We start from the raw sequence: 20,917 nt of genomic DNA on the forward strand, positions 1-20,917 counted from the left end.
TCATATGCTGCCCACACAGTGATGGGTGGCTGAAGCCTCGCTCCACTCCTCTCTGACTTTAACTTTGACCTTGACTCTCTGCTAGTTCTTAGTCCCTTGACTCGGCCAGCTACTCACCAGCCTAGTAGGTTTCTCCAGGACCACTCATTGTGCTAAGCCGGCTCTCTCATTTACAGGCTCAGCTTGTGGCTTTACCATGGCAGAGGTAATAGTCCACTCTGTTCCAGCCACCGAGGCATAGTCCTTTCGGTTACCTCGTCTGTGGCGTGGCTTAGAGTGCCTCCTGGGTGAATCTTCTTGTTAGAAGCCACCCTGGCTTACAGTTTAGCCTGTCGCAATCAGCTACATTGGAGTCAAGGATAGATGAAGGAATGAAGGCATCTTAAATTATGCTCTAAGGGGCGGGCCTCTGGAGTCAGTGGCCTGCTGTCATTGGCCCAGAGCCCTGCCCCTCCTTTTATCTGACCAGCTTGGATATCTCATAGCCAACTAAATGTAACTTTTAACTTTCCTTGCATCCCCAGCCTCTGTCCTCACACAGCCTCTGTGAGCACCTCACACACAGCCCTCACCATGGCCCTTTCCTCTCCCTACCCTCGTAGAGCTCAGCTCCCACACCCCTGGGATTGCTGACATCACTCTGGGCCTCTCTGTGGAGAGCTTTCTTAAGGGCCTCAGCCTATCAACCTTCCCACTTGCTTCAGTGGGAGAGAAATTTCACTGGGAGATAGGATGTAGGCTGTAAGAGTGAGAAGTCCCTTGGTGCTGGGTTTGGTGCCTAAGTGCGTGTTTGCAGGGTCAGAGCTGGAGAGGTGTGGCTGCATACTTAATGTGCCCAGAAGAAGCCAGTTAAGGACAAGAGCCACCTGAACTATACTCTTATGTCCGATTTTCTCTCTCTTGTCTTGTTCACCACTACATCTACAAAAATTAGGTATTTACTGCATATCCTCTCTGCTCATGCATGATACGTACATGATCCCTTGCTACACACGTCATCCCAATTAGGCCTGAAACATCCTCACGACAGGAGAGAAGCACAAGGAGACTGGGGCTCAACCAGGACCCAAGAATCTCAAGGCTGGTAGGGAATGGAGCCAGGATAAGTTCTTGGCTCTCTGGCTGGGTAATGCTCTCCATGATCCCTGGCGCTTTTGGTATGTTTGTTAAAACCAAGGGAACACAAGCCAAGCTATAGCCGTAGTAACAGTTCACTCCTCCCTACCCCACCACTCTCCCAGCCCCTACCCCTCATCCTCCCCCCTCCCCCACCTCCAACAAACACACACAACTTCTTGCCCACTGGATCTTTGGAAGTTGAGAACCAAAAGAAACTCTCCCTTTAAGACTGAAGGTAGTCTGTTTTAATTTGAAGACAAGAAAAGTAACTTCATCCCTTCTCCTCAAAGTAGGAGAGCAGCAGCCTCCTAGGAGAGCTTCGACATGTCTCCCGATCCTCAAACTGAAAATGGAAAGCAGCTATCACCAGGCATTGGGTAGCTTCTGAGAACATGTCGGGGTGGGAGGGTAAGGTTCCTAGATTCTAGTTACTCTGTGTCATTCTCCAGGCAATAACTTTTCCCAAAGGGGTTTCTAAATGAATATGGTGGCCTCTCTAGGCAGCAGAGTTGTAAACTGGAAGGTGCTAAGCAGTTGGAAGCTCTGCATGTCTTGAACGTTTTCTCTCTCTGTTTCTTTATCCTGACTCTTCTCTGAGCATGGTGATGTTAGGGAGCTGCTCCCATCCCCACAGCACAGAAGTCACATGGTTTGATCTGGACGCACACCCAGATCAAATCATCATTTAGTGGCGGCCTGTTTGGTTTTTTGTTTCATTTTGTTTTGGTTTTGGTTTTTCAAGACAGGGTTTCTCTGTGTAGTCCTGGCTGTCCTGGAACTCACTTTGTAGACTAGGCTGGCCTCAAACTCAGAAATCCGCCTGCCTCAGCCTCTGGTTTTGTTTTTGAGAGAAGCTTTATCTGTGTAGCCTCAGCTGTCCTAGAACTTGATTTGTAGAGCAGGCTATCCTCGAACCTATAGACCTGCCTGCTTCTGCTGGGATTAAAGGCATGCATCACAAAGTCAGCCTCTTGACAGCCTCTTACACACACATCCTGACCTCAGTTCTGGTCACTGGGGACTCAGCCAGAGCTTTTACTAGGTTCCAGGAATACTATGAAGTCCAAGATGCCACACCCTCAGTTCACACAGACTCATTGGGTTTACCATTAACTGAAGTATCAAGGTGTTGTCTGTAGGTAGGCTCAGCCCCATGGCCGGGTGCCCAGGAGAAGGCTTTGGTCAGGGCCACTTGAGAGAAGTCACCCTCCGAGTTGTAAGGATTCTGTGACTAATCTTGGGATTCTGGAAAATACATGTGTCCTAGGAGCAAGTGTGGGGAAGACTGGCCCAGACCCCAGGGCCAGTGTTGGAAGGCAGCAGGTAACCAGACTGTGGAGAAGGGGGACAGTGTTCCCTGGATTGTGAGGCTTCTGCTTGTAGGCTGTTGGGGAGCAGCAGGGCCCACATGCTTTGCTCTGGCATGCCTGCCATCTGCCTTGCCTCCAGCCCTGTGCCAGCCCTGGCCTTTGCCTGACCGACCTTTGGGGAAAATTTTCTCTCATGCCTTAATCACTTCCTGTCTAGACCATATTCTCAGCTCTGGGAGTAGGCGGGAGACTGGGGGCAGTGGCCTAGTGCTTTTCTCACCTTGTGGCTCCTCCCACAAGTCTTCCATTCAGCCCTAGGCTTTTTTTTTTTTTTTAATTTTAATTTTCTAGTCTCACAGATTATCTCTTCTGACCTTTCTTCTGCCAGCTTCCCTATGGTCTAGAGGTAACAGCCAGACCTCCCCTGAGTGGGGGACATGTTTTGTGGGAAGATGAGGGTTTGCCTACAGAGCAGCCCCTTGACTCTGCAAACCCTCCTCAGACCATCTGTAACCACACGTCTTCTGAGCACTCCATTGTTTTCCTTCCTACACTTACTGAATTTATTGTCTCTTCTGCTATAGGCACATCACCACCTCTCTGTCATTAGATCCCTAGCTGTGTGGTCATGGGAAAGTCACTTAACCTGTCTGAGCTGGAGAGGGCAGTGATACTGTTTAAGTGAGGGCGGAACAGGGCAGGAGCAGGTACTCAGCTGCAGGGATGTTTCTGTCGCACTGTTTTGGGCTGGGCTGGGGCATGCTTCACTGTTAAGACTCCCTTCTGGAGGTCCTGAGTTCAATTCCCAGCAACCACAAGGTGGCTCACCACTATCCATAATGGGCTCCGATGCCCTCTTCTGGTCTGTCTGAAGACAGTGATGGTATACTCACATACATAAAATAAATAAACCTTAAAAACAAACAAACAAACAAAAAACCCTTCTGGCAAAGAGTTCTAGATTTTTTAAAAATGAGTACTCTGTAGCTGTCTTCAGACACACCAGAAGAGGGCATTAGATCCCATTACAGATGGTTGTGAGCCACCATATGGTTGTTGGGACTTGAACTCAGGACCTCTGAAAGAACAGTCAATGTTCTTAACCACAGAGACATCTCTACAGCACCCAAACTCTAGAGCTTTTGTGTTTGGGACCTGTTGGAAGATGGCATGGCCCTGAGATGGCCTGCCTAAGTACATTCCTGAGCTACTTCCAGGTTCCATTTTTGTGTAATGCCCAGAATGTCAGGTAGGGCTTTGGATACGTCTTATATACATATATATGTGTACATATACATATATATGCACATATGTATGTATAACATATATAAATTTAGACACGCTCTCATCACATAGCCCAGATTAGCTTAGAGTGCATTGTATACCCTGGGATAGCCTGTAACTCATAACTCTCTTGCTTGGCCACAGAATGCTGGGATTGTAACTGTATATAACCATGCTCTGCTTTTATTTTTTTCTAATTGCAGAAGTGCCACCGAGAACATCCTTATATGTTCGTATTTATACATTCTTGTATTTCTCTCGGAGAGCCTCAGAGGTGGGACTGCGGGATCATCTTGAGCAGCTCGCTAGCTAAATGTCAGCGTGCCGGCTTTTCAAACATGGTTAACAAATCACAAACTGTGCCCTTCAGGCTGTGCCAAGCTCTTCTGGTGGGGTCTCCCTGCTTCAGAAGACATGGAGGGTCAGCTATGGCCCCTTGAAGAAGAGTCCCATAATTAATAATTTATATTATTATCATCATCATCTGAGATAGGACTTTAAAGCTTTAAGGAAAGAACCGTGTAAACCATAGTGGACATAGAAAACCAAGTGAATTCTTTTCAACATAAAAACATGCTGAGCAGATCTGTCAGGTTACTTATAATGGCTAAAAATGGCCCTTCCTTTGTTTTGGGAGCATAAAGAGGAGTAGCGGTTGTGTGCAAACCTAGATCAGAATGTAAGTAACCACCATTTTTCCTGAACCAAATTTCTCATTGGTACACTACAAAAATAACTGCAAGAAATTTGGTAATACTACCTCATGAATCTTCCCCTCACATTACAGATAGCTTGTAGAAGAAGCTTGAGGGAGCCAGGTATGGGGTATGGTCTGGGGACACCCCAGGGCCTAAGTAAGGCTCCTCCAAGAACAGTGAGCCTGGAGGACTATGGCCATAGAGAGACCGACCGAGCTACCCACCTTGAGGGCAGGAGCCATTGTTAAGTCTGGTTTATTTGTATTTGTTTCTACTTTGAGCAAGGGAAGTACAGAACGCGCAGGGATGAACTGGCTGCTCCCGCTGCAGGGCAAGCCTTCATCATTAGCGTGGTCCCTCAAGGAGCTCCTTCTGGCTCTGCCAACACTGGAGGTCCAGGATGTGTTTCCTGGACCTCTAGTGGACCTCGTGGCTCTCTGCATCCCGGAGGGACAGCAAAGCAGACAGTTGTGTTTGTTCTCTCCCCGAACAGGTGACACTGTTTGCCTACTCGGACCTGCTGCTGTTCACTAAGGAGGAGGAGCCAGGCCGCTGCGACGTCCTGAGAAATCCCCTCTACCTCCAGAGCGTGAAGCTACAGGAGGGTAAGAAGGACATGGGCACCCTAACGTGCTGTTGGGTCTGCCTGGTGTTGCATACAAGGCTGGCAAGCCACCTTCTGCTATACCTGATCTCTGCAGGAGGTTTCTATCCTAGGGAGCTTCCAAGGAGAAGGGCAGGGAGAGCTTTGGACTCCCGGACCTTGTGTTCAATTCCCTCAGTTCTGGTGTGGCCTTGGGAAGTTACTTCACTTCTCTGAGCCCATTTCCTCTCTGTAAAGTAGGATAATTATAGCCCTGTCAGAAGGTGGGGTTAAGTTAGGTCGTTTACAGAAAGTGCCTGGCTCCAAACAGGTTCCCAGTAGAGGCTTCTTGACAATTGTCTATGGACAACTTCTCTTTTTAGCCAGCTGTGTAGGTTAGCTCAGCACCTTGGGAAACTGGAGCAAGCCTGATTGGGGTCGGTGCGCAGAGCAGCAGCAGCAAGCTGGGAATCTCTAACCCACAAACTTTCCATGGAGGTCTGGCCCATGGGGGCGACCAGGGAACGGAAAACCAGCTGGGACTATCTGTCCAACTGCAGGCTTTGGCGCCTGAGGTCTCAGCCGAAAGGGGCTCGGTTTCCTCTCCCAGATTATGCAAACAACAACAGACCTGTGTGAGCTCGGGGCGGCAGGGGAACGGGGAGGAAAATATTAGCCCTGAAAGAATTCTGTTTTGGTGGGGTTTTGCTTCAGGAGAACTTCCTGACTGCTTGCAAAGCCATGCTGTCTGTGTGCTTGGTTCTCCCTCCCACCCCCACCCGCTGCCGCTCTGCCTCCTTGGGAACTGGCCTTCCCGTGGGAAGTTCTTCCCAGTGCTCACTCTCTAGCTCTGTCCTGCCTGCTCAAGGACTAGGGTGTCTCCTGACAGGAGAGCAAGGGAGACAACCAAGGAGAGAACAAGACAAGGCAGTTAGAAGAGCAGGCCTCTCAGCTTCTTGGTTCCTGGCTCTGGTATTCCAGATGGCTCCTCTGTCCTCCAGTGACTCTGCCCTTGGCTTCCCACTACTTTCCCACCTTGCCCTGTGGTCTCACGGATGCTTAGTATAGTCAGCCTGGCTTCCTTGCCACGCCCCCAGCTCAGCTGATCTGGGACCCGGTTAAGATGAATGTGTACCTAGTAGTGTGGTGCTCAGTACCATGTACTAGGTGCACCAGGACCTGAGCCCTGACTGTTATACACACTGAAGGTCCTGGGCCACAAGACCCTCACTGGCTCAGCTCCCTGCTAAATGGAAGGAGGGAAAAGGAGTGGGAAGAGGGTTGTCCCAGCTGGCTGACTTTTGGGTGGATCTGGAGTTGGAGGGTAGAGAGAGCAGTGGCTGCAGGATTGGGGGCCCAGACTTGACTTCATTACTGTAACAATATGCTTGTAAGCACTGTGGGTCCTTTTCTTTTCCCCTCCCCATCATAGTTTCTCTGTGAAGTAAGGATTCAGCTAGCTCGTTGAGTTCCCTCTTCTCTGATACCCCGCCAGAGGGAACCGTCAGGGCTCCTAGGAGAAGTGTTCATAGCCAGTCTTCATATTACCCTGCTTCCAGGTTGGGATATAGAGGCTGAGGGCTGGCTAGGCTGTCCCAGAGCCTGGATTTAACACTCTACTCTCTCTTCTACCAGTTAGTGATATTCAGGTTGGGTGCAGAGGAGCTCCCAAGAGACTAAGCTGTGTGCAGATCTGGCTTCCTGGGGCCGAGACCATGTCTGCCTGTTGATAATGGGACAGTCACATAAGAGCTAAGGGTAGGTGACCCAGGCAGCGCTGCACAGGCAAGGTCGTCATGGACATGAGAGCCTATGAGGTTGGTTGGCATGGAGGATGTGTCCCTGTACTGGATTCCCTTGGTAGACCACAGCCGTAAGTGGGTTTCACAGTGGCCACTGGGAATCCTGGAGCTGCTGAGATGGAAGGAAATGGCTAATTGACAGGAGCCCTCAAGGCACATGGCTCAGGGCTTAGACTTCTTTCCAGGCACCATGGAGTCTTTGTACTGTCCCCCATCCCCACCCCCACCCCGACACCCCTGCTTTCCTGAGATAGGTTCCATATTCTACCAAACTCCAGTGCCCCTTCTGTAGCAGCCAAAGGAGTCAGCTGTGGGACCCAGTGTTTTGAAGCTGGGGCCATTGTTTCCTGGCCTCTCCTATATGCGCACTACTGCAGCAAGTGAGGCTATTAAGAGATGCATTAGGGAGTTAGCTGGAGTGTCTGGTGGCAGAAGGGTCTCTAATTAACCCTGGCATGAGACTCATAGGTTTCTTCTCACTTTCAAGTCAATATGAATGCAGAGATCGATTTAGGGGACCATAAAGGTATTAAACAAAGAAAGCATCCAGACTTCTGGACAGGCTGTGGCTGGCAAGTTATACTCCCTGGCAGGGCACAATCCACCTTCTCCCTGGGACCAAGGACTCCCTTGTGACTTGTTTGCTAGGGTCAACCTCTGTTAGTCACCCATATTCCCAGAACTCTGTAGGGAGCGTGGCATGTATCAGGTGACTGTTAGGTGCTTGTTTTTGCAGACAATGAAGAACTAAAAGGAGACCAGGGTGTTGCCTTAGCCTGGGAGCTGGGGTGTCTCCTCCTCCAGAGCTCAGGCTGGTGGTCACTCCTGTGGTGCCCCCTCCTGCCAGCTTCTCCCAGTGTTCATCGGGACTGAGTGGTGATGTGATGAGAACAGGCAGAGAACTGGTGCTAACAATTGGGACATCTCCGGTCAGCGGGGACCCATTGTGGTCTCTTCCTGTCACGGCTGTCTGCCGCTTCTACTACTCTTTGTGTTTCTGCCTCCCAGGCGGCCAAGCATCACGCCCACAGTGTGTCTTTCTGGCCTTGCCTGTTCTTAGGCATGACCTGGAAATGTCTATCTGACTCATGGGCTCTCCAGGCACATTGGGGGAGCCAGGATCCCAGCTTGGAAACTCAGCTGCTTTGGCCCCAGCTGCTGAAATGCTCGCTTGACATTTCTGAGCTGTCCTCCATGTCTGCCCCAGTGCTGGCCACTGCAGTGAGAACTGTGGAAGAGGCCTGTCCACTCTGGAGCTCCTAGCCAGGTGGAATCACAGAAAGCCCGTGTCAGGGCAGAAGTATCATAATAGAGGATCTGGAAGCCTGACTTCCAGATATGGGGGTAGCGTCCTTCCTGAGTTCAAATCTCAGCCCTGCCTCTTCGTGCTCATGCACTTTGTTGTCCGTCTGCCTTTGTATGTGGAGAACAGAGACAAGAGCTCTTTTGGCCTGCCCCCACTAGTAAAGAAGGCTTGCTGAATCTCAAAGCAGCAGTAAGATGTGCTCTGGGTAAATGATCGGCCGGCAGGCACAGGCCAGGAAGTCTTCTCTGGGCTCCACCTAGCCCATGGTCAGGAAGCCTTCTGCATGGTCTGTGCACTGCATGGTGGGATGCAAAGGCCACCTCTGGATGCGTTCCAAAATGGCAGAGGCAGTTAGCATGGTTCAAGGCAAACCCATAAATGTTCCGCCTCAGTGTCCGTCTCTTCCAGCAGGGCAGAGCTTCTCTCTGCAGTCTTCTCCAGAGCTCCAGGCAGTCCTCCTTGGCTCCCTCAGCTCCAGGCAGTCCTCCCTAGTACCCTCAGCTCCAGGCAGTCCTCCCTAGTACCCTCAGCTCCAGGCAGTCCACCCTGGCTCCCTCAGCTGCCCCAGTTTGTCGTTCTTCTATGAGGCTCCGAATCATGCTGAGCACGACGGCTCCCCTTCCATGATGCTGTCACACTGCTGCCAACACAAGGCTGTGATGGGGAACAGATGCCAGGGAGAGTTTGCAGCAATCCAGCAAGGTTGGAGAGGGGAGGTGTCAAAGCACAGAGAGCTTGTCATTCGTCAATGGCTTCCTGACACAAGGACTGTCTGACAGTGTGTTTCCCCAACCTCAGCTCCTATTTCCCCAAGTCTCCCATCTCAGTCCTGCTCCATACTTTTAGAGCCTCCGCTCTCCTTACTACCTGCTCCCCAAACCCGGGTTTTTTTCTATTACTTTCTTAGGTAGATTGCAGTGACTCTCCCTTAGATGAGGGTCTGCTAGGAAACATTTCAGTATGCTTTCTTTTTCTTTTCTTTAAAAATAATTTATTTTTGTTTTATGTGCCTTGGTATTCTACGTGCATTGGTATGTCTGTGTGAGGGTGTTGGATCCTCTGGAACTGGAGTTACAGACAGTTGCGAGCTGCCATGTGGGTGTTGGGAATTGAACCCAGGTCCTCTGGAAGAGCAGCCAGTGCTATGAAAACTGCTGAGCCATCTCTCCAACCCCTCCATATGTTTTCTTAAGCAAAATAAACTCTTCCCCTCATCTCCATCTCAGCAATACAAGGGATCCTCAGAGATGTTGGCCTCCATTTTCTTAAACCCCACAGACATCTGAGGCAGGGTGCTCTCCCCCATCAGCCCGGTGCCAGGTGGGGAGAAGACTTAGTCCTAGTCCAGAGTGGACTCCCATTTATTATGGAACATATTGTTCTGACTCTGCCTGGTGGCTCCTGCACTTTGGGAAGTGTCCACTCCCTTGCTTGAGGAGACCTGGCTTCCCCTGGTCTCTACTCCCTATGTGTTTAGAGCTCAGCTTGATGTATATAGTCTGTGTTTTTACCTTATAGCTAAAACCTTCTCTTTGGGACAGACCCTGTTTGATTTGATAGCTCCTTTGCCTTAAGTGTGCTTTGAAGGGAGTCCTACTGGAGTGTGGCGTTTAAGAGGCATGCTGTGCAGAGGTGGAGTGTGGGCCGTAGAGCTGGGTTACAGTTCCCTGTTACTGCCTGGCTGAATGGTTTCATCCCTGGGTCCTGCGTTCTCACGTGAGCCAGGAGCCATGGATGCTGGGAGCCCCGCCTCTCTGCCTGTTGTCAAGAGTGAATACAGAAGGAAGTATCTCCCACGGGGCTGCCCTCAAGCCCTTGAGCTGACTGGCTCAAATCACTGTGGTACTCCAGGGTCCCTGACACTTCAAGTGCTTGCTGTCACATGTGTTGAATAGTTGCTTTCCTCAAAAGTGACACCTTGCATGGTAAGGCCTACAACTGGAAGTGCAGGGAATTTCCAACCCTCCCAGGCCTGTGTCCAGATGAGTGCTTCATGGAGAGTGTGGCCAAGTCCTGAGGGGGGGCTGAAGTGAGCAGGGCAGGTGTCCTGGTGCTCCTTAGCGCATCTCCATCTCCATGCCTTTGGCCATGCTGGACCTGCCTCCCAGAGTTGTCTTCCTTCCCATCTGGAGTTCTCTGTCAATAAGACTCTTCCCTCGAAGGCCAGGGAACAGCCCACTGTCCCTCCCTGTCTGTTCCAGTTGTAACTGGTTGAGTATGCAAACCTGGATCAGGGGTGAAACCCTTGTAGAGTGTCACCACGTTGGAAGGATGTCTCTCCCAGGATGCACGGAGATGGGATTGAAGGGCCTCTCTCCTTGACCCGCACTTCCCTTAGTGAGGAACGAGGCCCCCTCAAGAATCAAATGGCTTCCCGTTGAATTTCAAAATGGCAAAGGCAGTAGATTGTTTAAGAGAAAACCCAGAGTGTGCTGCCTCTGTGCCTTCTAATGCAAGGATTCTGGGGGAAGAGGAGGCCTTCTGGGATGCAGACAGCTTCCTGCATTTCATCATTAGCCATCAGAGGGTCTCCTTTCCGGGGATGCCGTTCCAGCATTTCCTGGGTCAGGCTGACCTGTAGGCAAAAGCCTCTCAACTGTATATCACCTGGAGTTAGTGAGCCGCTCCGACGCCTACCCTCTCCTCCCTCTTGTTCCGGGAGGCACCACACACAACCTCCTGGGCAAGAGAGCTAGCTAGCTGTGCCCAGCGATGCTTTGACTCTGTTGCTGATCCTAATGTGAATCTCCTTTTCTGTTCTTATCAAAGGCTCTTCAGAAGACTTGAAATTCTGTGTGCTGTACCTGGCAGAGGTGAGTCACTCTCTCTGGATTGGAGCAGAGTAAAGTGTGACCTGGTACTCAGGATACCAGGCTTAAGGGTTGGCCTCCATATACTCTTACAGTGACCTAAGACAAACGTCAGGGCAGTTTCTTGCTCTGTAGAACACAGCTGACCCTGCTCTTACATCTGTGTGAGAGGACAGCTGAACAGATGGTTTTCGGGATGGCCCCTGAGATACCCTGCCTGGTACCTCCGGTGTCCCTGCACCTGTAAGTGTCCTGAGGGCGTGGCCTGGCAGCTGCACACTACCCTGTTTATTTATTTAGTAGCCTTCCTCCTGGAGATTGTCCAGCTCCCACGCCTGCCTCTTTCATCCTCTTTTTCCAGGAAGTACCACCCACCACCCCCTCCTACTAAGGCTTGTCTGTGTTTCAAAGGCCCAAGGTAATTGTTCCTTCACCTGAGCCAGACAATGCAGGCTAAAGCAAGCACCGTGCATCCGTGTTTGGCTCAGAGTGATGCCCAGGAGAGTGACTGATACACTTGGTGATCTCTGACAAGGCTTAGGCAGGCTGTACCTTTCAGGACCAAAGCCAAGCAAACGGCTTTTTGCTAGATGTGGTTTGGTAGGTAGACCAGGGCTTTTAACGAGAAAGGTCCTCGGTGATGAAGAATTTGAGAGCCTCAGAGTCATCTGAACTCTTTTCAGATTCCAGTGTAGTTTTTTTTTTTTTATCCCCAGCCTTGCTCTGCTGACACATGGCATCTCTCCAAGCAAGGCCCACCCCGCCCTTTGATGTCTTCTGTCTTGCCAGCCGACCTGGGAGCCTGTCTATATGGATGGGGAAATGACCTAAAGGGCTGGCTGAGAGGGATATACCTTTCTGAGAAGGAGTCTGTGTCCTTTGGGATTTAAAAACATTCCTTCAGTTCCTGGCTAAGATAAGAGGTCTATACCTTTGGACACCAAGGACAAGAGGGTGTGCTGAGAACTTCACTGTAGCGGGGGGTACGCTGAGGGTTTGCCAAGAGGCAGTAGAAGATGTCATAACAGAACTGGGGACTCAGGTGCTTGAAAGGAGACCTATGTTAGGAGCAGTGGATGCCCCCCCCACCCCCACCCCAGCCCCGTGTCACCCATAACCCAGCCTGGGCACAGGGAGGCTGGTAAACTCCCTTCAGTATTAGAGTGTGTTTGACTCCACAGAGCCAATGAGTGAAGTATAAAAGGGAGTTGTGGGGACAGGGCTGGGCCCCCGAGCCCCTCTAGCTTCCCATATGCTCCATCAACTTCTAAAATGGGGCTCCAGGCTCTCCAACAGCAAGAGAGCTTTCTGCCAGACTGGTGTTTTGCTTTCCTGGAGAAAAGCCCTTCTGCCCATTGAGCCTGAGACCTTCTTTCTAGTCTTCTAAAGACTGGCAAAGGGCTATTGATCCAAGGCCTTGAATTGCCGGAAAGCACCAGGTGATCCGACCCCGAGAGAGCAGGAGAGTGCAGCTGGGAGCCTCTCATCTTAATGAGCTGCTACTAAGGAAGGGCAAGCCCATGGTTCAGGGAAGACCACACAGCTCACTTGTTCCTAGACCTGAGCCTTCCAGACACCTTGACACAAGTGGTGTTGGGCCCCAAGGAGATTCCAACCAAATCTTTGAATCTCCACTGAGTAGTTTATTCTTCATTGCCTGGTTTGCAAGTGGCAAGAAGAAAGAAGAAATCTGGGGAGGATTTAAGGTTTAGAGAGGGTCCCCCCACCCCCTGCATTCAGAAAGCCACAACTGACCTGGGTTGGTCCTGGGTAGGATCACCCTAAGCAGTCTTTTCTGTTTGTTTTTCAAGAAAGGATTTCTCTGTGTAGCCCTGGCTGTCTTAGAACTTGCTCTGTAGACCAGGATGGTTTCCGCTTAGAGTACTGGGATTAAAGGTGGGAACCACCACAATTTCTGGCCTGCTCTAAAGCAGTCTTAATCCCAAGGACAGGTGTCCCTCAGTCCTTGCAAATCTGGGACCGATGCAGCCCACAGCTGGCTTCAGAGCACGTAGCACATTGTTTGGGAGCCATTCTTTCTCTCTTGTAATGTGGGGCTGACAGCATTCACTGAAGAGGCTGGTTTGGGTAATGAGGAGGACGTAGATTTGCATCTTGGCTCTGCCATTCCTTGAGGGATCAGGGGCCGGTGATATACTCCTGACATAGGCAGTAAGGTCTTACTTGAAGGGTTTGGAGTGAGCTTCAATAAGACAATGCATCTAAAACACTTAGCTCTGAGCCCAGCTCTGAGCATGCTCAGTGAGTGGCAGCTCACTGAGCATGCTCAGTCATTAGATTAGAGCAGGAAGAAGGGCTTTTTCACATTCACTTACCCTCCATTAGAGGTTTCAGCATGATTCACTTGTCTTTTAAAAGGACAGCCAGAGAACACTCTCACTTCCCAAGTGACATAGCTACGTGGTTATACAGACCTGACAAGATCATAGGTTCTGGCCTCAGTCAGGATCTCCTTTAGATCTGACCTCTCAGAGTCTTAGTGATCTCGTAGGAAAAATGGTGGCAGCAAGGTCTTTCCACCTCCCTGTCTCCTCAGTTCATAGGGAGAGAACGAGATGGAATATGCTTGTCACGGCAAATGAACAGGCTCCCGCTATTGCTGAAGCTGTTTGGGTTTTTACAAAGATAAACTTAATCCAGGAGCAAGGAGGTTAGGTTTTAAAGAGGCTAAGAGGAGCTTTGAGTCTGGTTGGATTTGAGGTCACGGTCAAGTATCGGCTCCCTCACCTAGTGCTGTGGGCTCAGGTTTATGCAACCAAGAAGTCTGAGCATGGTTGAGCACTCCACAGTCAGAAGCCAGTGCCTTTGAAGGGACAGCATAAAGGTCCTTTTAGGATGGCTTATAGCCTTGACCCTGGAGTCTGCTATTGATGCCATGTTAGATGCCACGTTAGAACTGGAACTGACTAACTGGGTCATTTGGAGCACACACGGAATTATGACAGATGGTTCACATGTGGGGCCAGCTGGGCAGGCAATGAGGACTCACAGTTTGGACAGATTTGGACAGGTAAGGATTTAGCCTCTCTTCAGGGAGCTGGCGCTCTCTCCCTTGGCTAAGCCAGTCTTGGAAACTCAGGCTCCTTCCAAAAATGTTTGTCCATCTAAGACAGAGCCCCACCCGGGGTTAGGTCCTGGGTGCCGAGGGAGGCTTCTAGGTTCTCAACCATTGTGTGGCCGGTGGTTTTAGTTTCAAGCTGTCAGGTGCAGTCTTGCCCTTTGCCACTGAAACTGACAGTGAGGTCACCCAGCCCTGATCCTGGAACACCACTCTCCAAAGGAGATTCCAAGGTGGGGGGAGGGGCTCTGGGCTCAGTTGCTGGCTGCCGTATGAATTCTATGTAATCATTACAAATGGCCTGGTGGCTCAGGGGAAAGCTTCAGGCCCTTTCTGGGAAGTGGTTTTTGAGAGTATCAGAAAAAATAGAATGACCACGGGAGCTCCCTTATAAGGCTATTGGAAGGAATACCAAGGTATGGCTGGTAACAAGCTTGGTGCTATGGAGGTCAGCTCAGGACTAGGCAGGCATAGGGAGGCTGGCTCTTCCAAGAGGCTTTCTTGCGCCTTTGTAGGGAGAGTATTGCCATGTTGAAGCAGTAAACAGTTATACGAAAAGGTGTTAGTGACCGTCACCACTAGAGAGCCCTCTGACCTACAAACAGTTCCTTCCGATGGCATGGCACTCCTTTGGCCTCCAGGCTGTGAGACAGAGCAAAGGGGTGTAGAAGCCTCACCAGGAGATGACATCTCCCAGAGCTCGGAGATGAAATCGCAGCGGGTAGCTCCTTCTGGCTCAGTGTTTCTTTCTGCGTCATTGGCTGCAGACTCAGAGAAGTACTTGGCCACTCTGAACCTTGCTTTTCCCCTTCCATAAAGGGGAATAACAGTCCACACCCCAACTAGGCATGGAAGTGCATGTCTATAGTCCAGAGGTAGGAGGAAGATCACATGTTCCTGGGCAACCTGGACTGCACAGTGAGTTCCAGGCCAGCCTGAGCTAAAGGATCAAGAGATCCTCCTCCCCCCCCCCCAAAAAAAAGGCTGGGGGAGGGGGGCTGGAGAGATGGCTTAGCGGTTAAGAGCACTGGGTGTTCTTCCAGAGGTCATGAGTTCAATTCCCAGCAACCACTCGGTGGCTCGCAACCATCTGTAATGGGATCTGATGTTCTCTTCTGATGTAGCAGTGATAGCATACTCATACATAAAATCAATCAATCAATCAATCAATCAATCAATCAATCTTCTTTTAACAAATGAAGAGCCGGGAGTAGAGTGCTTGCTTATCACGCACACGAACTTGAGTTTGATTCTCAGCTCCACAGTACTAAGAATGAAGAATCCATGCTCTCATTGCTTCTTTGTGAAGTCTCCTAGATCAAAACGAGCTCACAGATGACAGGATAGATTAAAAGTTGATCAGTTCGGTGGAGGATGTTCAGAAGCCCACACAGTGAGGCAAGAGCAGGGCCAGGAGGCTCGGGCTGGGCTGTGTTTATAAAGCAATGACATTTCCAAGCTGGAAAGGACCTTCTCAGTCTACTCCACCCCCAGGGGAAAACAGAATACAGGAAGCAGAGGGCCCACTGCTCGCTGGGATTACCCCTGGGGAATCTCGAGGCTCTGTTTGCCCAGTAGCAGGTAGGAGTGGAGGGACCTGCCTTTTAAGTGGACATGTGGGCTTGCCACTGCTCATCCTCCCAGCCCCCTCTCCCTCGTGCTTATAGGAAGAAAGCTTCTGTTATTTTGCAGCACGAGAGGAGGGCAAGCACTCTGGGGACATAGCAAGGGAAGTGACTTGCTCTGAAGGGCGGCGGCTCTGAGAGTTAGATGCTGAGAAATAACAGTACTACTGTGTGCTGAGGCTTGTAACAGTACTACTATGTGCTGAGGCCTGTGGCAGTCCTTATTGCTTTATAGCTCCAGGGTGGACACAGTGCCACTCTTTTATAGAAAGCTTCTGGCTTTCTAGGGGTTGGCAGCTAGGAAGTGGCAAAGCTGGCATTCAAACCAGGTCTGCAAAATGGAGAGACGGGGCCGATACACACCCAGCCTATGCTCTTAGCTGAGTATTCTCACCAGCGGGGTGAAGAAGAACTTGCCGTCTTCTGAGTCCAATCCCTGGTGGGGATTGGGGAGGGGGACAACAGGTCTCTGAAGACCTGTGCTCTTGGACCTGCCCCATCCTGCCCCATGAATGTCCTGACTGTTTCAGGGCTGACTGCCTGGTGCAGTATCAAAGCTTCCTTGAGCCTATTGTCATCACAGAGGCCTTCCCAGGCTGCCAGAGCTCACTAAGTCTCCCCACTGTGCTAGGCCCAGATGAAGAGGGCCCTCTACGTGTTTGTCATCAGCAAGATTCAAATGACAACCAGACTAATATTGCACAGCAGCTAATGAGAGACCCAGCTCAGGTGCTGGGTAGTGTTAGGGCTGTAGGGAAGTCGGTGACTGCCCGTACTACACTTTGGCAAGGGACTCTAGGTCCATCTCTATGTCCATCCAACTCAGCTAACCTTGGCCTGTGATCTGAAGAGGAGACTGTGAGAGAGATGGGGGCTTCATGGTCTGGAGGGAGAGTCCTGTATCCACAGGGAGTGCCAGCCCAAGGGCTTGGTCCTTTGGCTTCTTCACATGATCCCCAGCAGCTGCCTGGTGCTGCCTGCTCCAAGGGTGACCTCACCCTCTGTCCTATAGCTCTCCACAGGCTTCTACTGTGTAGAGAGCCACTGCCTCCCTTCCCTACCCAAACGGTGGCCTCGTGGCTCCCAGATGGCCTTACTTCCCTGCTCCTCTGACTACCTTGATGTCACCAGGGACTGGTATGCATTTGTTGTTCTTAGCCGATGCTCTCGTCCCTACTGCAGCCTCGCCCTCTGGAGCCTAGGGGATGGGCTTGGGCCCTGGAGCCCCTTGAGTCAGGGAGCAGCCCTGACCATCCATTCCTTTCTCTATTCTCCCTGACGTCAGAAGGCAGAGTGCTTATTCACTTTGGAGGCACACTCGCAGGAGCAGAAGAAGAGAGTGTGCTGGTGCCTGTCGGAGAACATCGCCAAGCAGCAACAGCTGGCCGCACCACCTACAGAGAGGAAGGTAAGGACTCTGCCAGCGGTTGCTGCCCTGGTTTTCTTTCACCTTTCCCCCTCTGCTAGCCTAGCGTTTAAGCCTTGGATCTGAGCTGGGAGCCATCCCGAGCTTAGCCCCTGGACCTGGGCAGTGGGGCTTGGCCAGAGGTCTGTGTCTGGATGTCTCTTCTCAGGTTTTTCTATGGGTCTGTGGAATGAGTTTGGCATTGCTCGCAGGGGAAGCCGCAGCCAAATTGAGCATGGCTCATCAATTTTCAGCTCCCCTCTTTGGTTTGCCAATGGCAAGGTTTAACTGCCGCCTCTGCTGTTGGATAGTCTGTATCCAGAGGCAGCACGCCCGCTGTTAACACTAGCCCAAAGTAGACATAATCAAGGGGATGTTTGTGGTAGAACACAGTAGTTTGATGCTTGCCAGAGCCAGGTGGAACTGCTTTGGATTGCAGAGGCCTGGGGCTGGCCATCTGGAATATCAGGGAGATTGAATATGGCAAGTAAAGTTGAACTGGGACCAGTACACAACTGGACCAGGGGAGTAGATGAGGTGGGAGCCTGACAAAGGCCTTCTCCTTTGATATTCAGATGCCCGTCACAAGGCACACTTATTTGCCTGTCGTGAATCATTCAGGTGTCCTTTCTTACTGTAAATGTTGGCCATTTGGTATTTAGAGTGGAGGCTGCAAAAGCTGCCAGGTTGGTAGCTCTGCCAGCTCTCGGGGAAGAGGAAACAAGAGGGGCCTTGTAGCTTGCCAACCTGTGGGCCTTGTTGCTGTTTGATATGTTCGAGCTACTGAGACATGTGCCCCTGGCTTGCAGAGGGGGCAGTAACCACGTGGAAGTGGTACTGACGGCCTCTTTCAGAAGAGGACAGCCATTTTCCAGCAAACTGGCAAGGGAGTGAGGGTGGGTGAGAGAACTGCAACAGCCTAGACTTTGCAAGGTGCCTTGTTTTAAGGGGAGAGTCTGAGTCACACACTGCTGCTTATGGCCAGTGTAACTGTGGGTGTGCCCCCTTATTGCCCCGTGCTTTGATGACTCCATCAGTAGTTCCTCCCTTAAGGGTTGCTGTGAGCATTAAATGGGGGAACATATACAGTCATGGTATAGCACCAAGTATGTACCAGGTGCTCATTCAACAAACACTAAGTGGAATACACTGTTCCCCCAACCTTATCCCAGGTGGCACTAGAGCTGGTCCCCATCGTCACAAACCTCCATCACCGTGACTATAGATAGGCTGCTGTAACCCTATTGGTCTTTGCTGGCTGCAGTTAAAATGTAGGCCACTTCCCCTTCATTGGGACAGGTCCCCAGGACACCCACAGCCAGCACCCATGTTACTGTTCCATAGGCTTTGTTCCTCTTCTCTGGGGGGAAGAGTTCTTTGTGATTTGACTCCAGGATGTTCTGGCTCTGAAGAGTGTTAGCCACTCAACACCTGCCTTGGAGACTCTCTGGCTCAGGCTCTTAAAGACATGCTGTATTTCAGAGAGGCTCTGAGCCCTGCACAGCTTAGTTGACTGACCCTGAGTGGTTCCAGTCCCTGACTCACCCCAATGCATGGACATCCTGGGCAGGCAACAGTCTAGACACCTTGTCACACCAGCACTGAGTGTGCTATTAGAGGAGTGGCTGTCGGGGGTGCACGGGCAGGTGGAGGAGGCTCTGGTTGCTAAGGTAGCTTTGGAGGTGTGTTCTGTGGCTGAGACATGGGATCTGCCCAGACTTACATATCTCCACTCTCCTGGGGAGCGGTTACTGAGCCCCTCCAGGTGTGTGTGTGTGTGTGTGTGTGTGTGTGTGTGTGTGTGTGTGTGTCTTGCTTCTCAACCCTACTCAGCCACACCTCCACCATACCCACTTAAGGAATTTTAACAACGAATCTCATGAGTCACTTACAGAATGCTTCTTGAAAGGAGTACTGGTAAATCTGATGCTGTCCAGCTGTCTGGACTGTCTATCAGTCCAGACAGGCTTTGAAAACTTTAATGACTGGGCCCACCTTCTCATCCACCTGTACTCAGCCTCAGGGTGACTACAAATGTCCTTTCTGAGGGATGGCCTTTGGAAAGCCTGGCCACGAAAGGTACTGTCCTCCAGAGGAGGGGCAGGAAAGCCAAGCGGGCCTGGGAAGCTGACTCTTACTTCTTCTAGGCATGAAAGCTATGCTGGGCCCTTGCTGGGATGCCATGCCTTCCTCCTCTCTCTGTGAACACTGCCTCCTGTGGAGCTGAGGACACAGTACTTAGTTAGGCAACTGCCCCATTCCAAGACCTCTCCAGGGACAGAAAGGCACACAGAGCAACAGTCAGATACAGTCTCTCGCTCCTCTCCATCATGAACGCAGACCCTTTACAGTTTGTCCTCAGAAGGGCTGATGATGCCTCCTGGAGGACACAGGGGATGGAGAAGGCGCCCCGTAGAGAACAGCAGTCAGGTGTGTGGCACTGCCTGCAGCACAGCCTATGGCAACCACTCCCAGCCATCACCTGCTTGGTCTCTTCTGCTCTGTGATCCTAAGAGCCCAGGGACTGGGACTAACCACCTCTCTTAGAAAAATACACTCTGGAGAGTTCTGCCCAACTTTCTGTGACATAGGTGGGAAGGGAGGAGCAGGTCTGTGGCTCTTGGCAACATAGAGATCCTATGTTGGTGTGTGTGTTGTTTCATTCAACTGTGGGTGTCTTTGTGTGCAGGTCAGACGTCTATGTTAGGGTGTCTTCTTCGGTTGCTTTTCATCTTAGTTTTAGAGCTAGGGTTTCCCACTGATTACACTAGGCCAGCTAGCCAGTGGGTTCCCAGGATCTGCTTGTCTTGGCCTGTCTAGCACTGGGATTACAGGAATGTGACACTATACTTGGCTTTTTACATGGCTGTTGGGTTCCCAAACTCAGATATCCCTATGTTTGTGCAGCAAGCACATTGCCTACCAAGCCATCTTCTCCAGCCTGCGCCTTCACCCTTCTGAGACAGGGTTGCACGTAGCCTAGGCTGGCTTCAAGCTCCATATGTTGCTGAGGATGACCTTGACCTTTGGGTCACATCTGCCCCAGCCTTCCAAGTGCTAGGATTACAGATGCCAACCACTATACTCAGTTTATACAGTTCTGGGAATTGAACCCAGGGCTTTGTGTGTGCCAAGGAAGTACTCTATCTACCAAGTCCATCCTCAGCTCTCAGTAGGTTCTCTTCTGTGGGAACAAATGATCTGCCTCCTGTTCTATTGCAGCTTCTTTTTCCTGCTCAGCACCCAGGCTTCTTCTTTAGAGCTCTGCCCTTCTCTTGCTTCATTATATGCCCCCGGGGAGCATCGTCCTTTCTTCTGCCTTTGATAATGTGGACTAGGCTCCCTGTGCTACACACCCAGCTTAACTGTGATGCTTCTCATTAGATTTGCTCAGAGCTGGCCCCTGCGGTGGCCAGTGAGGCTCAAAGCTGCCAGGGACTGGCTGATCTATATCGTTTTGATTATTTGATCAAGTACACATGATGGATGTGTCCTCGGTGTCTGACGCTGCTTTAGATTCTTTGGGGTTACAGAGATGAATGACACCCCATCCTGGTCCTTATAGACTTCTAATTGGATGATGGGGGCGCTGAGATGGTGATCCGAGCAATGGGAGCCACACTTGTGGCAGTTGTCCATGGGGGTCCTGACTGTCCATTCAGAGTCAGCACTGACGGATCACTCATGCAGGTGCTTCTGGGCCAGGCTCCAGAACCTTCTGAACAAGAGTAGTTTTGTTTCAGCCCTCAGGGGCCTGAGGACCAACTCCATTCTCAAGTGGATCCTGGGCTCCATGGGCTTTATGGAGAAAGCCATCACAGCCTCTCCTTTGTGAACCAGGGATGGCAACAGATAGTTCAGAATGACCGCACAGACTTGATATTGGGAGAACTTGG

The 20,917-nt window shown here is 51.0% G+C and overlaps 1 protein-coding gene across 10 annotated transcripts in view; it reads left to right on the top strand.

Annotated features, from left to right (window-relative positions):
• The window catches only part of Rgs3 (regulator of G-protein signaling 3), a 143,185-nt gene that overhangs the window by 75,978 nt on the left and 46,290 nt on the right, over positions 1-20,917 (top strand). For 8 of the 10 annotated variants that reach the window (XM_017320307.1, XM_006538057.3, NM_019492.3 and 5 more), the window contains 3 exons: positions 4,905-5,016; positions 10,872-10,915; positions 16,902-17,024. In XM_017320307.1, coding sequence (XP_017175796.1) covers positions 4,905-5,016; positions 10,872-10,915; positions 16,902-17,024 — 279 coding nt within the window. Of the gene's footprint in view, positions 1-4,904; positions 5,017-10,871; positions 10,916-11,628; positions 12,047-15,459; positions 16,754-16,901; positions 17,025-20,917 lie in introns of those variants that run through there. The other 2 variants (XM_011250065.3, XM_006538068.4) reach the window with 2 other exon arrangements.

This window comes from Mus musculus, chromosome 4 (genome assembly GCF_000001635.26).
Source record: "Mus musculus strain C57BL/6J chromosome 4, GRCm38.p6 C57BL/6J".
In the NCBI taxonomy this organism is placed as follows: Eukaryota; Metazoa; Chordata; class Mammalia; order Rodentia; family Muridae; genus Mus; species Mus musculus.